Here is a 16,058-nt window from a genome sequence, read left to right on the forward strand (position 1 = left end):
TTATCCAAGTCCCACCTGACTTGGCTGCTAAAATATGAATATGGTTTGAATACTTTAGGTTAATTGTATTCTTTTTCGTAAGAATGTATATATAGGAGTTTGCGTGCAATGCTTTATAAGGAAATAGATACGGGAATTAGATAAGAGAATATCTCCTAATTATACAAGGACTGTCAACTATATGAAAAAAGAAAATAAATCTTCTTGATTTGTTAGGTTAACTCACGTCAAGATTTATTTATTTAGGATTTTCCAAGCCACTAGTTTACAAGATTTATTTAGGATTTTCCAAGATTGCCTACAACAATTATGTCTTGAAACCTTGAGCTTGCCTACTTTGTCAAAGTTGGTGTACATCTCTCGAGTTCCCTACATTTCTCTAGATTTTTCTAAATACAAATGACTCAAATGAGCATTAACTTCTAACCAAAAAAAAAAAAATGCAAGCGCAATTTATACACGAGGATTTTCAAGCGTACAATTAGTGAATCAGTCAACTTGAAAGAAGCACTACATATAATTTAAGACAGGTAAATGAGTTCAGAAAAGCAGAAAACAAGAGCACAACTGTTACTGGCTAGGGCTGAGTTCAACTTTTAAATCTTCGCGCGAACACCACCAAATAACGGACACTAGGAGCCCTTGGAAGGAAAAAACAAAAAGAAAAAGGAAAACCAAAACCAAAACCAGCTGCTGCTGCTATAGCTACATTGTATGAGTTCAAAACCTTAACAATGCTAGACTTCTTTGCAGCTGACCGGCACACCTCCAGAGGCTTCCCACAAAGTCCAGGATTGTTTGCGAAAGAGTCCGCTGTAATATATGTAGTATTAAAGTTTGGGACTGGGCCAGACAGTTGATTGTTGGCCACACTAAATGCTTTAATCCTCCTAAGCTGGCCAAATTCTGGAGGAATGGTACCCGAGAACTTGTTGTTGTCAAGCTTAAGCACATTCAGAGAGCCGCAATTCGAAAGCTTCATTGGGATTTGCCCTGTGAAGCTGTTAGATGAGAGATCAAGGGACGTAATGAACATAATGATTTCATCGATGTCAGTAGGAAGAGGTCCATTGAGCTGGTTGCTTGAAAGATCTAACCCTGTTAGGCTTGTGCAATTTGCTACGCCTTGAGGAAACGAGCCCTTCAGTCCCAAATCCGAAAGCTTGAGGTTTAAAACTTTACTCTCGTGAGGGTGCCAACACTCGACCCCAAGAAAGTTGCAGATGAAGCCTTCGGTGTTGTTGTTGAAATCCCATGAAGAGTTTAAGTACCCCAAAGTGTCCTCAAGTGATGCTTTTATACTTTTCAAGCAGTTGATATCACTCTCAACACCAAAGCTGAAACCACAACTAAGCAGCAACCAGAGGACACTGCCAATGAAAATGCCAGCATCTTGTTTTCTCAACAACATATGCATCAAGAAAGCCATCAAAATGGGATAATGGGCTAAAAGAAAATAAAAAAAAGTTCTATTTAGTTCATGAAGCCAAAGATCAGAGCTAAAGATAGTAGTGAAGTGTAACACCCCGACTCCAAATTAAATGATTTTTTTAATCGATTTTTATAAAATTACGAAATTACCCTTGGGATAGGGGTAAATTGGTCACTTTCTTCTTCGGAAGGATTTTGGGACCACGAGTGGCATTTCTGGGTAGTTGGTACCGAGACGAAATCGTAGACATGCGGTAGGCTTGAATCGGGGTTGTAACGAAAAAGTTACGGGAAAAATAGTGTCAGTGGCAAACTTGTAAATATTTCGAAAAGGGTTAGGGTAAAAATCAGATTTTTCCAGTTTTACCTCACTTTCTCTCTCTTCCTCCCGATTCTCTCTCTCCCGCGTCGACCTCTTCTTCCTCCTCCGATCTGCAATTCACGCAGAGCCGCCGCCACAGGCCACGGCCAGCCCCGAGACCGGACCCAAAACGACCGGCCAGACCTCGCCGACGTCCCCCGATCCATCTCCAGCCGTCAGCCGCCGCCTCGTCGCCGGAAAATACAGATTTCAGGCCGATCCTTGTCTGAGCTTCCAGTCGATCGTTCTCTCTCCTCCGAGCACTATTTCAGACGGGTGAGGTATGGTTTCTCATCCAATTTTCGAGTTCTAGCTGATGATGGTATAGGTTTTCATTGATTTTGAGTCTAGAAAACCGATTAGAAATCTAGGTTTTGGGCCGAATTTCAAAATGAAATTCCGGCCAGTTGCCGGCCGAATTGGAGCTTCTCGTAGTTGAATGAAGTGATCCTGACCTCGAGTAGAAGCTAGGGTAGGAAGGGTGAGCTCGGGTGTGGAGTTTTTCCGTCACCGGAATTACTCTGCACACCCACGCGCTGCCGGCGCGTGTGGCGGCGCGTGGGCGAGTCTGGTGAGGATGTAAATTGACCCGATGAGATCCTTAGGTTGTCACGAGCGCATAGGAATTCGCAGATCTCGATTCGGATGTCGTTTGGCTATCGAACGGATTTTCGCATATTATGCGTTATCCGGGTTCGATAGGTTCCGACCGTTAGATCTTTCCCAATTTAAAATGTGTTGTTCTAGGTATTCCTAGGACCGTATGGGACTTCACGAATTCTGAATCGGAGCCCCGGATGTTCCGATTCAAAAATGCAAAGTTTGCGGGTTAGCGATAACCGTAAAATCGTGAACGCTTCCTAAACCTGTAATCGGACCTTAGGGTACCATCTTCGACGTGCACGTATGGGGATTTGGGGAGTTAAGCATTTAATTTGTAATTTCCGCTTAGACGTGGTTTTTATATTAATTAACGGTTCGTATTTCGAAATAGGTATTTCGACTGCACGCACGCAGCAAGCAGGACCTTCACGTGGTCAGGCAGCGAGGGAATACTTGTGAGTGGACTTTGTTTTAATCATATGCCTGGTTTTAATTAATGAAAGATTTTGCATAATGTTTTAATGGCTCCTGGATTTTTATATATTTTATGCATGGATAAATTCTGTTGGGTGTATAGCAATTGGTAATATATTGTGAGATTGGCATTTTTGGGTTTTGAGAGTGTATTTTATATATGGATTGTGGGGAGGTATATTTTGATATATATTCTTCGTAGATGAGACATTTGGGTTGTTGGAGGGTGATATGGAAGTATGTGATTAGAGAGGAGTTGTGGGATTACACTACGTAAGTACCTTCCCCAGTTACTAGTCTCACTCGCGGCGTTGGATGTTCCGGCGGGTGAGACACTTTCCGTATGCGGCGTTGGATGTTCCGGCGTACGGAAAGACTGTGTATAGAGTTTAGGGTCATCACCATGGCGTTGGATGTTCCGGTGTGTGATGATCCAGTCTGCGCGCGTAGGATATAGTTTGAGAGCTACACATGGCGTTGGATGTTCCGGTGTGGGAGCTTTGGAGTTTCGTCCCCCGGTTGGACCGCTCATCCCTAGACGCAGGATAGCACCTGGAAATCCTGCGGACTAGTCAAACGATCCCCCAGTTGGATTGTTTTCCCCGGTACCTAGGTGGTGTGATGAGTATATCGTATAGCTATTTATAGTTATATATATATATATATATTTATATGTTTATTTATTGAATATGTATAGTTGAGTGTGAAAGGAATTGGAGTTTGTTTAATAGTTGACAGCAGTGGTGAGTTTGAGAGAATGGGATTCTTTTTGAAAGAGATAACTGATGTTTTTAGATGAGTTTTACTGAAGCATGTTTTGAGTAATTTCTTATTGAATTGTGAACCTGCATGACTGGAGCATTATTTTTACATGGTGGGGTTACTATGTTGTTTTTAACTGCAAACCTGGTTTTTGTCCACTCACATGTTTTCTGTTTTGCGCCCCCCAGCCAGTAGTTGCTCTTGGAAGTGCAAGTGGTGTACGAAGCGGAATCGGTGCATCTTTCTAATTAGGAACTATGTAAATTCTTCTACTCAACTGTTCTTGTAATCTAAATTCAGTAGATGCTCTGTATTGCCATAGTAGATTTTACTTGTGAGGCCGGAGGCCACTCTAGTATGACTTATGTATGTATGAAAGCATGCTGCTGGTTGGGATTAGTATTACTGTGTGTTGCAGGTTGAATAAATTTTGTTGGGATTGCTTAAATTGCAGGGGGGACTCTGCCAAATTTTTGGTAGAAAGTCTCGATTATTTAATAGGTGGGTCCGGCATCGGGATGATGTCGGGATCAAGACGGAGTCCGCCTCGGTCTTCGGGAAATTCTGGGACGGGTCCTGTCATGAAGACCTGAAATTCCCTGGCTTTTTATAACCACTGGACATGAAAGAACCCTGATAAGGGTTTGAACAATCAACGGCACAAATTAATGAAAAGGCTCCCACGCGGTCAGCATATGCATTAAAAATCAAGAGTGGTCTATACGTCCAATGGTATATCCTGGCTCTGTTTGAAGGCTATTTGGAGGCCACTCCTTTCGTCGAAAGCTTAGGGACGACTTGGACTGTTGACCATTGACTACCCACAGTGTTCGTCTGCCCTCTATGTCCTTTTCTTTTCTTCTTTGCCGACCTTCATGAGATGACTCAGTCTCATCTTAGAATTTTACTCGCTCAAACACGGAAAAAAAGAGAGGATAAAATACAACTCAAACTACTAAAAAATCGACAATTATAAATGAAGAAGAAAAAGAAACTCAATTAAGCATAAGGGGTGCGCCACCATAAGAAATTAAAGGGCGCAGCGCAACTACACAAACTAATTAAAAGACTCTCACCACGGTCAGCACATGCATTAAAAAAGCCTGCCTCCCTTTGGAGGGTTTATGAAAGTGAGGGAAGGAGGAGGTGAGCCTCATCTGTTTGGAGGCTACCCCTTTTGTCAAAAGAATGATTTCAGAGCTAGAGATATATTACTGAAATGAACCCAGAAATCCTGTAGCATTTTAATGACAATAGAGATTAAAGAACCCAGAGAAGGGGTTATTTCTATTTCAATCGACGACTGCGATTGGAGGGGAAAAAAAAAAAATCAAAATTGCAGATATGTCTTGAAAGCTTGAGCGTCTTCTCCCAGCCACTACTTTACAAGATTTTTTTAGAATTTTCCTAGAATGCCTACAACAATTATGTCTCGAAAGCTTGAGCTTGCCGACTTTGTCAAAGTTGGTGTACATCTCTCGAGTTCTCTACATTTCTCTAGATTTTTCTAAATACAAATGACTCAAATGAGCATTAACTTCTAACAAAAACAAAAAAAATGCAAGCGGAATTTATACACGAGGATTTTCAAGCGTACAATTAGTGAATCAGTCAACTCGAAAGAAGGACTAAATATAATTTAAGACAGGTAAAATGAGTTCAGAAAAGCAGAAAACAAGAGCACAACTGTTACTGGCTAGGCTGAGTTCAACTTGTACATCTTGCGAACACCACCAAATAACGCACACTAGGAGCTCTCGGAAGGAAAAAACAAAAAGGAAAAGGAAAACCAAAACCAGCTGCTGCTGCTATAACTACATTTTTTTAAGTTCAAAACCTTAAACCGGCGGGCAATGCTTCAAAGGGCCTCCACAGAGTCCGGTGTTGTTTGCATAGCTTTCAGGTCCAATTGATGTATTATTAAAGTTTGGGACTGGGCCAGACAGCTGATTGTTGGCCACACTAAATGTTTTAATCCTAGTAAGCTGGCCAAGCTCTGGAGGAATGATACCCGAGAACTTGTTGTTGTCAAGCTTAAGCACATTCAGATAGCTGCAATTGGAAAGCTTCATTGGGATTTGCCCTGTGAAGCTGTTAGATGAGAGATCAAGGGACGTAATGAACGTAATGATTTTATCGATATCAGTAGGAAGAGGTCCATTGAGCTGGTTGCTTGAAAGATCTAACCCTGTTAGGCTTGTGCAATTTGCTACGCCTTGAGGAAACGAGCCCTTCAGTCCCAAATCCGAAAGCTTGATGTTTAAAACTCTACTCTCGTGAGGGTGCCAACACTCGACCCCAAGAAAGTTGCAGATGAAGCCTTCAGTGTTGTTGTTGAAATCCCAAGAGTTTAAGTACCCCAAAGTGTCCTCAAGTGATGCTTTTATACTTTTCAAGCAGTTGATATCACTCTCAACACCAAAGCTGAAACCACAACTAAGCAGCAACCAGAGGACACTGCCAATAAAAATGCCAGCATCTTGTTTTCTCAACAACATATGCATCAAGAAAGCCATCAAAATGGGATAATGGGCTAAAAGAAAATAAAAAAAAAGTTCTATTTAGTTCATGAAGCCAAAGATCAGAGCTAAAGATAGTAGTGAAGACCTGAAATTCCCTGGCTTTTTATAACCACTGGACATGAAAGAACCCTGATAAGGGTTTGAACAATCAACGGCACAAATTAATGAAAAGGCTCCCACGCGGTCAGCATATGCATTAAAAATCAAGAGTGGTCCAATGGTATATCCTGGCTCTGTTTGAAGGCCATTTGGAGGCCGCTCCTTTCGTCGAAAGCTTAGGGACGACTTGGACTGTTGACCATTGACTACCCACAGTGTTCGTCTGCCCTCTATTTCCTTTTCTTTTCTTCTTTGCCGACCTTCATGAGATGACTCAGTCTCATCTTAGAATTTTACTCGCTCAAACATGGAAAAAAAGAGAGGATAAAATACAACTCAAACTACTAAAAAATCGACAATTATAAATGAAGAAGAAAAAGAAACTCAATTAAGCATAAGGGGTGCGCTACCATAAGAAATTAAAGGGCGCAGCGCAACTACACAAACTAATTAAAAGACTCCCACCACGGTCAACACATGCATTAAAAAAGCCTGCCTCCCTTTGGAGGGTTTATGAAAGTGAGGGAAGGAGGAGGTGAGCCTCATCTGTTTGGAGGCTACCCCTTTTGTCAAAAGCTTGGGTATATCTGCTTATATTTTCTATTGAAAAACTTGATTATGTATGGTTAAGTGATATTATAAAGTTGATGGAACATTTAAACAAATAATTTAATTAAGAGACCAAAATGTAAAACAGGTATAAATTTAAAGAACATTTGAATAAATAATATATATATATATATATATACACACACATTGAGCTATTGAGCTATTGGAGTTTATCTCAAAATAAAGGGCAAAACCAACACCAAAACCAGCTGCTGCCACAATAACAACACCATTCCTGGACCTGAAGAAGTTGACTTGCAAGGCTCCAATTGAATCAGCACCAAAGACTAACTGTGGGACCGGCCCAGACAGAAGATTTGGGCCACACTGAATATCTCAAGCCTAGGAAGCAGCCCAAGCAGTGGAGGAATGTGATGTGACCAGAAAACTCATTGTTATCAAGCTTGAGCATACTGAGCCACACACAGCTGGAAAGGTCTGGGATTTTCCTCGAAATATATTTCGACAAAAAGAAGAAAAAAAATACCTTGTATGTATTAATTATTCGCAACGGCAATTTGTTAAGAACTTAATTAATTTTTATGATGACATTTATAAATATATAAACCACCATTTAATACACTTCATCTATAAACCTCTAGGGGATTTCATGACGTCAGAGTTAGAGTACCAAGCTGGTGGAATTCATCTTAAAATAAAAAAATAAAAAGAGAAAACAAAACCAATAACAAAACCAGCTGCTGCCACCATAATATTTCCGTCATTGGACATGAAAACCCTAACCACACTCTTGGACTTCTTTTGGCAAGACTTGAGCGGGTGGCCACAGAGTCCGGGATTGTTTGCATAACTGTCCGCTGTAATTGATGTAGTATTGAATGATGGGACTTCGCCAGACAGAGCATTGTTGGCCACACTAAAAGTTTTAAGCCTAGTTAGCTGGTTAACTTCTGCCGGAATGTTACCCGAGAACTGGTTGTTATCAAGCTTGAGCACATTCATATAGCTGCAATTGGAAAGTGTCGCGGGGATCAGCCCTGAGAAGCTGTTGGAAGAGAGATCAAGAGACGTAACAAACAAAAGAACTTCATCGATATCATTAGGAAGATGTCCACTGAGCATGTTGCTTGAAAGATCTAAACCTGTTAAGCTTGTACAATTTTCTACGCCCCGAGGGAACTGACCTTTTAGTCCCAAGTCCGAAAGCTTGATGTTCAGAACCTTGCTCTCTTGAGGGTGCCAACACTCGATTCCAAGAAAGTTGCAGATGAAGCCATCAGTGTTGTTGCTGAAATCCCATGAAGAGTTTATGTACCCCAAAGTGTCCTCAAGTGATGCTTTTATACTTTTCAAGCAGTTGATGTCGCTCTCAACACCAAAGCTGAAGCTACAATTACTAAGCAGCAACAACAAGAGGACACTGCCAATATAAATGTCTAGATGTTGTTTGCTCAGCAGCACATGCCCTAACAAAGCCATCAAATAAAATGGCTTTAAAAAGTTGTTACCCTATTCAAGCAAAAATGATTTCAGAGCTAGAGATATATTACTGAAATGAACCAGAAATTCTCTAGCATTTTAATGACACTAGAGATCAAAGAACCCAGAGAAGGGGTTCAATTTCAACACTGCGACTGGAAGAAAAAAAAAAAGGTTCAACGAGAAAAGGGCCCTCTTTAGTCTTTCCACAGAGAGAGATGTAAGACTTTGACATTCAACATGTAAATGACATGCAATTACGCAAGAGTGAATTATACGTTTAAAAAAATTTCCTGTCTTTTTTTTTCTCTTTCGGTAAACAAATTCGATTGGTTTGATGAAAGTGAGAGAAGGAGAAGCTCATTAATGGGGTCATTTGAAGGAGAGAAGCAGGTGCTAATCCCACCTAATCACGATATACGATATATGATAATTTTTCCACTACTGTAATTGAGTGAGATAGCAAAACAATAATATCCTCGTTTATCACTAAATTTAACAATAGCAACATCATTCTCGGACTTGAAGATGACTTGCACGGCTCCAGTGGGCCCCCACAGAGTCCGAAATTGATCACATAACTCTGCGCTCCAAAGGGACCGGCCCAGACAGAAGATTGTGGGCCACACTGAGTTTCTTAAGCTTAGGAAGCAGCCCAAGTTAAATGCATTGTCATCAAGCTTGAGCAGATTGAGCCACACAGAGTTGGGACGGTCTGGGATTTTGGCCCGAGAAGGTGTTGTTTGAGAAGTCAAGATTTGCGATGTACGGAATGGTGTGACAGATGTCGGCAGGAAGAGGTCCCTGGAGATGTTTGCTCGAAAGATGCGTGACGCATGTGCAGTTTGCTAAGCACTGAGAAATAAAAACAAGGCTTAATTACACTTGTATATTAATGTGATTAAATTTAAAAATAATTGGTTCTTATTCACTATTTCTGATTATTTCTTTGTAGAGTAATTATGCAACGGAAGTTTAATTAAAATAGTAAATTTGATTTACACCTTTCAAATTCAACTTACTTTACCTGCAATCCTTTACTTTTTGTTCCTATAAATAATACCCAATTTTTATAAGTAAAAACCCATGACTATGATCCAACTCATTATGTTACCTTATTAAGCTCAATTTCTGATTTATTATAATTTTTTGATTGCCAAAATACCCCTATTTATATTTCAACGTGTAATGGGGTGGTGTTTTAATTTTTAGTTCTCCAATTTATTGTGGTGATTCCCTCTAAAAATTTTGTCTGCAATTAATTATCCGCTTTATTATTAAAATTCATCAATACAGTCAACAATGTGTTGACCAAAAAAGGCAGTTTTCCTTATTGCCTTTTTGAAATTTTGTTCCATCTTTCCCCGATAATAATCTACTTATTTTAGAACTTGAATTTCATTTATTGTACCTAGTTTTTTGGTGGATAATAATCTACCTATTTTTTTATATTATAAATTATTGTGTATCTATATTTTCTATAAATTATTGTGTATCTATATTTCCTATAAATTATTGTGTACCTATTTTCCTGTAAAAATCTACCTATTATTTTTTATAGATTATTATGTATCTATATTTTCTATAAATTATTGTGTACCTATTTTTCTGTAAAAAAAAAATTTAGTAGAAAATAGACCTATATTTTTATACCTATATATTTTTCATAGGTACATTATTGGACAGTCCTGATCTCTTGGACCACAGGAGTCCAAGATATTGTGGTCACCCACCGTTGGATATTAATCTAATGGTTCAAAAAAGTTTCTTAAAAGGAATTCAAGATTGAGTGAACCGTTGAATTTAAATCCAACGGTGAGTGACCACAAATTTCTTGGACTCCTGTGGTCCAAGAGATCGGGACTGCATTATTGGATATGTAATTTACAGATTTTTTATTTTTTATTTTTTATTTTTTTTTGTTTGCAATTTTAGGGCCTATATGTTAAGGCAGTTAATGAAATGCTTGAAATAAATTAAAAATAAAATATAAAGTCTGGTGGCAACGATGTAAAAACATAAGAATACTATGACCTCTTATATCCTACTGATCATTTAAATTTGAAATTGGGTTTTACACATAAATTTATAGAGTGATGGGTATATGTCTAGGAAATAGAAAATATGGGGACCTATATTGGACAAGCCCTAATTAAAATGACTAATGATTCTGTTATCTAAACATAGAATATTTCAGTTTTGTTGTTGATTTTATACTTACATTGGTGTGTGTTTTAGACTAAAAATAATGCTAATTCATCCAACTTTGTATGTATTATTTGCAACGACAATCCCGCGGGTGTCTTATTTAACTGTGTTCGAGTACATGACCAAATAAGGCACACACGAGGCTGTTGGAGCTCATCTTAAAAGAAAAAAAAAGAAAAAGAGAAAACGAAACCAATACCAAAACCAGCTGCTGTCACCATAGTTACACCATTCGACTTGAACACCCTAACCACATTCAAGGACTTCTTTTGAGATATTGATGGGCAAGGCTTGAGGGGGTATCCACAAAGTCCAGGATTGTTGGCATAACTGTCCCTTCTAATTGAAGCAATATTCTCACCGAATGGTGGCACTTGGCCCGACAGAAGATTGTTGGCCACACTAAAAGTTTTAAGCCTAGTTAGCTGGTTAACTTCTGCCGGAATGTTACCCGAGAACTGGTTGTTATCAAGCTTGAGCACATTCATATAGCTGCAATTGGAAAGTGTCGCGGGGATCAGCCCTGAGAAGCTGTTGGAAGAGAGATCAAGAGACGTAACCCACGTAAGAATTTTATCGATATCATGAGGAAGAGGTCCACTGAGCATGTTGCCTGAAAGATCTAAACCTGTTAAGCTTGTACAATTTTCTACGCCCCGAGGGAACTGACCTTTTAGTCCCAACTCCGAAAGCTTGATGTTCAGAACCTTGCTCTCGTGAGGGTGCCAACACTCGATCCCGAGAAAGTTGCAGATGAAGCCTTCAGTGTTGTTGTTGAAATCCCATGAAGAGTTTAAGTAACCTAAAGTGTCCTCAAGTGATGCTTTTATACTTTTCAAGCAGTTGATATCGCTCTCAACGCCAAAGCTGAAGCTACAACTAAGCAGCAACAACCAGAGGACACTGCTAACAAACATGTCTAGATTTCGTTTGCTCAACAACACAGGTATCAAGAAAGCCATCAAAATAGCCTTAAAAGTTGGTACCTATTTAAGCAATGATGAATATCATAATGCAATTGGAAAAAAGGTAAAAGTGCAATGAGAAAACGACCCTCTTTAGTCTTTCGACAGAGAGATGAAAGACTTTGAGTCAACACGTAAATGAAATGCAATTATGCAGAAGTTTCCAGTCGTTTTCTTCTTTAGTAAACCGAATCTGATTGGTTTGATGAAGGCGAGCGAAGGAGAAGCTCATTATGGGTTATTTGAAGCTCAGGGACGACTTGGGGGGTGGGTTGCTTGCTATACTCTTCAGAGTGCTTGACTGCCCTCTATCCTTTTTATTTTATTTTTATCTTTGAGTCGTTTTCAGAAGTGGCCATGAGCAGCACACTGTAACAACACTTGGGCAATGCTTTTGCTCTCTTTTCAACTTTTATTCACTTTTTCTAATCAAGTTAGGTTTGTTTCAAAAATAGCTGAAAAGGCAAAGGGTTTTCTCTGAAAAATGGTGCTGAGTTGACCTAGCAGAACAAGAGTTTGAACAGAGACGATAGATTCTATGGTGTCGTCGATTGCAGAGAAGCAGATAATGGGAGGCAGCGAGGATGACAAAAGATATGACAGGAAAAAAAAAACAGAGAGAGAGAGAGTGAAGAATTGAATTCGTTGAAGCATTAGAATTTAAGCATGCACTACAACAATTGCAATTTATCCATTTCCAGGAGCCGGTGGCATTCTTTATTTTATTTGCAGTTCCTCGAGCAAGTTTTATAATCATAATACAATTGTCTTGCCTATGGTCAAATAAGAAATCAAGGGCCATAATATACAGCACACATGCCCTACATGCTATGTCTGTAGATTTTAATTGCAGATACTAAAATCTTGGTGTTGCAGTGCTACCAAGTACTTCAGTGTTTTTGCATAGGAAATAATACATCTATTAAACCAATACCAAATCAACTACAAAGAAACTGAGGGCATTTTACAAACTGAGTACCTTGTAAATCTAAAAAAAGTTGCTCTTATGAAGAACATTAAACAAGTTGGGCTATATGCGACTTAAAATACACATTCAAAGATTATAGAGGGCAATTTTACAACTGTATGTCGTAAAAAAGCAGATCCAATCAGTAGCTAAAGCATAAATCATATATGTAATAATAATGTTTATTACAGTACACAAAAACAGATAATTACAAAAGGGTACTGGCCATATATTAATATACTCTTCTTACCTTTTTCAGTTCATCTCCTTCATCTCTCGAGCAACAATAAGTTCCCCTCTGCCGTCACCATCACCGATGTCTGTAGGCATCATTATCTCATCGTCGACTGTAAAGTTATATTTCTCCCCAATGGCCCTTAGAAGCTGGTATACTTCAAACATAGTAGGCCTCTCCTTGGGAGTAAGCACCACACAATTACATGCAACTTTAAGAAACTGGAAAAGCTCCTCATTCACACCCTTCCCAACCAAAGATTTGTCGAGCGCATCCTGGAGTTGAGATTGGCTTGACAGCTGCATAATCCATTCCACCAAATTTCCTTTGAAGTCTTCAGGAGCTTTAGCAATATGGGTAGCTCTCTCACCAGTCACCAACTCAAGAAGAACAGTTCCAAAGCTGTAAACATCCCCCTTTGGAGTGGCAAGTAGAGTTCGTGCATACTCAGGAGCAACATAACCCAGATCCCCGAACTCCCCATTCACAAAAGTACTCAAATGCGTATCAATTGGATTCATGAGCCTAGCTAGGCCAAATTCAGATATTTTCGGCTCAAAATCTGCATCCAGTAAGATGCATTTGGAGCTTATGTTTCGGTGGATAATTCGAGGATTGCAGTTATGGTGGAGCCACGCTAATCCTCTGGCTGCCCCTATCCCAATTTTAAGCCTAGTTGGCCACTCCATAATCTTCGCACCATCAGCATCCATAGGATGTAGCTGATCGTGGAGGGTACCATTAGGCATGTACTTATACACTAAAAGCCTTTCCCTCTTCGCCACGCAAAATCCTAAAAGAGGAACCAAGTTACGGTGTTCTATATTCCCCAAAGTAGCCATCTCAGACAGAAACTCTTTCTCAGAGTGTTGAGATTCCTGCAACCTCTTGACCATAAGTGGGGTGCCATCGTCGAGCACTGCCTTGTACATAGTTCCGGTTCTTCCTGACCCAATGATATTGTCTTTGTGGAAATTGTTGCTGGCCTTCATGAGATCACCCAGTTTCATTTTAGAAATTGACTTCCCAAACATGGAAACCTGAAGTAAACTAGCTTCATTACAATACAATACAGCTCAAACTACTAAAAATAGAAACATAACTTTCTGCATAATCAAAATGAACAAAGTATAGCAAGAAAGAAAGAGAGAGAGAACTAATCAGATTATCATTGTATGTAAATCATTAATTTGTTTCTAAAAGAAATGTTCTGTATTAGCTTGCCTTGATGCCTTTAGTTTTCTTGAAACTCTTTGCCCATTTGTTCCCTTCCGGGTCCTCTTCCTTCTTCCTTGCAGACACTCTACGCATAAAGAAGAACAAGCCAATAACAACAATTAATGCTGCAAAAGTTGCACCACCAACACCAGCTCCCACAATAACTACACTGTTAGACTTCTTTGCAGCTGACCGGCACACCTCCAGAGGCTTCCCACAAAGTCCAGGATTGTTTGCATAAGAGTCCGCTGTAATTGATGTACCATTATTAAAGTTTGGGACTTGGCCAGACAGCTGATTGTTGGCCACACTAAATGTTTTAATCCTACTAAGCTGGCCAAGTTCTGGAGGAATGCTACCCGAGAACTTGTTGTTGTCAAGCTTAAGCACATTCAGATAGCTGCAATTGGAAAGCTTCATTGGGATTTGCCCTGTGAAGCTGTTAGATGAGAGATCAAGGGACGTAATGAACGTAATGATTTGATCGATATTAGTAGGAAGAAGTCCATTGAGCTGGTTGCTTGAAAGATCTAACCCTGTTAGGCTTGTGCAATTTGCTACGCCTCGAGGAAACGAGCCCTTCAGTCCCAAATCTGAAAGCTTGATGTTTAAAACTTTGCTCTCGTGAGGGTGCCAACACTCGATTCCCAGAAAGTTACAGATGAAACCTTCAGTGTTGTTGTTGAAATCCCAGGAAGAGTTTAAGTAACCTAAAGTGTCCTGAAGTGATGCCTTTATACTTTTTAAGCAGTTGATATCACTTTCAACACCAAAGCTGAAACTACAACTAAGCAATAACCAGAGGACACCACCAATAAAAATGCCGGGATCTCGTCCATTCAACAACATATGCATTGAGAAAGCCATCAGAATCGCCTAAATAGCTACTTAGTGATATCAGAGATCAAGATACTGAACCCGCAAAACCCCAGCATTAGTCAACACCAAACCCTGAAACAAACTCAAAAGCAACAGAAAATGAACCAATCAGACTACAAATACTGAAACCCACAAAAATCTAGCTTAGCTTTCAACAACACCGAATTTGGAAATAAATTTAAAAAACAAAACAACACATACAACAAAACCCAATTCATCACCACTCTTATCAAAAGATGCAAAAACAGGTTCAACAAGCAACAATTTGATTGATAAACCTGAAAATTCACAAACTACAGACTAAATCATAGACATAGCTAGTTAAAAAAACCTTACTTGATCCAACTGAGTTGACCCAAGCCTACCTAAACATAAGCATATATATTCACAAAAATCCAGCTAAAAGCTGAAGGCTTTGAGAAAAATTTAAAGAACCCACCTGAGATAGTTCACTAGCGCAAACACAGAAAATTCACAGAGCGCAAAGAAGGCTTCTTGAATCAACAACAGCAGAGCTTCCCCTCTTTCCACAAAGACAAAGACTTCACGGGTCAACAAATAAGCAACGGCAGATACGATTTACATACAGATATATTCATCCAATAACTACAAAGCGAGAATTTATATATATTTTTTGGAAAAACTGGACTCGGGTGTGTGTGAACGGAGATGCTTTTGCAGGACAGCCTTGGGTGGGTTTTGGGAAAAGTGAGGAAATGAGAGGCTCGACGGGTCAAAGAAGGCCGGCCATTTTTGTCAAACTTAGCGACGACTTGGGACTGCTAGAGCTCCTCAGAGTGCTTGACTCGCTTTTTCTTTCATTTCCAAAAAATAATACCTAAATTTATTTATTTATTTATGTACTGTTAGAAAAAATGTTATGCTATTGGTCACCAAACCGTTAAAAATATGAAAGCTTTAACTTTAAGGTCGTTTGTGCGTTTGTCTTCAACCACTCCTTTTTATCTCCTTGACTTTTGGAAAAAATTGGTTCATAAATTCTTAAGTAAAAGATTTACTTTTACTGCACTAAGATTCACCAAGTAAAAGTTTTGAACTTTGAATTTGAATGAGTTTCTATCAACAACAACAACAAAAAAACTTGAGTGAGTTGTTAGACATGAATGCAACTTCAGCTTGTTTTAATTTTTGCTAGTCTTAAGGAAAATTTTCCAAATTTTAACTCATTATTGATCTAGTGATATTCTCAATTTGCAACCGTGATGTTAGTTGAATTGGTCTATATCGATAGTGTGCTCCCAAGCGATCATTGTTTTAAGTTCCC

The 16,058-nt window shown here is 39.3% G+C and overlaps 5 protein-coding genes across 5 annotated transcripts; all 5 read right to left on the reverse strand.

Annotated features, from left to right (window-relative positions):
* LOC18766551 (probably inactive leucine-rich repeat receptor-like protein kinase At5g48380) lies at nucleotides 3-1,520 on the reverse strand. Its single transcript, XM_020553674.1, has one exon. It carries the CDS (start codon nucleotides 1,427-1,429, stop codon nucleotides 590-592), a length of 840 nt encoding a protein of 279 aa, XP_020409263.1. The 5' UTR covers nucleotides 1,430-1,520; the 3' UTR covers nucleotides 3-589.
* Nucleotides 5,064-6,282, reverse strand: LOC18768458 (probably inactive leucine-rich repeat receptor-like protein kinase At5g48380). The gene has a single exon (XM_007200357.2). It carries the CDS (start codon nucleotides 6,145-6,147, stop codon nucleotides 5,470-5,472), a length of 678 nt encoding a protein of 225 aa, XP_007200419.1. The 5' UTR covers nucleotides 6,148-6,282; the 3' UTR covers nucleotides 5,064-5,469.
* LOC18766649 (probably inactive leucine-rich repeat receptor-like protein kinase At5g48380) lies at nucleotides 7,164-8,301 on the reverse strand. Its single transcript, XM_007198967.2, has one exon. It carries the CDS (start codon nucleotides 8,299-8,301, stop codon nucleotides 7,507-7,509), a length of 795 nt encoding a protein of 264 aa, XP_007199029.2. The 3' UTR covers nucleotides 7,164-7,506.
* Nucleotides 10,168-11,471, reverse strand: LOC18768378 (probably inactive leucine-rich repeat receptor-like protein kinase At5g48380). Its single transcript, XM_007200153.2, has one exon. It carries the CDS (start codon nucleotides 11,469-11,471, stop codon nucleotides 10,668-10,670), a length of 804 nt encoding a protein of 267 aa, XP_007200215.2. The 3' UTR covers nucleotides 10,168-10,667.
* On the reverse strand, nucleotides 12,378-15,622 carry LOC18768234 (probably inactive leucine-rich repeat receptor-like protein kinase At5g48380). The gene is made up of 3 exons (XM_007201671.2): nucleotides 15,213-15,622; nucleotides 13,901-14,845; nucleotides 12,378-13,716 (listed from the first exon to the last, which is right to left on the reverse strand). Exons 2-3 carry the CDS (start codon nucleotides 14,759-14,761, stop codon nucleotides 12,697-12,699), a joined length of 1,881 nt encoding a protein of 626 aa, XP_007201733.1. The 5' UTR covers nucleotides 14,762-14,845; nucleotides 15,213-15,622; the 3' UTR covers nucleotides 12,378-12,696.

The sequence above is a fragment of the Prunus persica genome, chromosome G8 (genome assembly GCF_000346465.2).
Source record: "Prunus persica cultivar Lovell chromosome G8, Prunus_persica_NCBIv2, whole genome shotgun sequence".
Lineage (NCBI taxonomy): Eukaryota > Viridiplantae > Streptophyta > Magnoliopsida > Rosales > Rosaceae > Prunus > Prunus persica.

Coding starts and splice junctions, on each gene's coding strand:
- LOC18768458 (XM_007200357.2), bottom strand. CDS start 6,147: ATGGCTTTCTTGATGCATATGTTGTTGAGAAAACAAGATGCTGGCATT.
- LOC18766551 (XM_020553674.1), bottom strand. CDS start 1,429: ATGGCTTTCTTGATGCATATGTTGTTGAGAAAACAAGATGCTGGCATT.
- LOC18766649 (XM_007198967.2), bottom strand. CDS start 8,301: ATGGCTTTGTTAGGGCATGTGCTGCTGAGCAAACAACATCTAGACATT.
- LOC18768378 (XM_007200153.2), bottom strand. CDS start 11,471: ATGGCTTTCTTGATACCTGTGTTGTTGAGCAAACGAAATCTAGACATG.
- LOC18768234 (XM_007201671.2), bottom strand. CDS start 14,761: ATGGCTTTCTCAATGCATATGTTGTTGAATGGACGAGATCCCGGCATT. Junction 13,717..13,900: donor AGAAAACTAAAGGCATCAAG/GCAAGCTAATAC, acceptor AGTTTACTTCAG/GTTTCCATGTTTGGGAAGTC.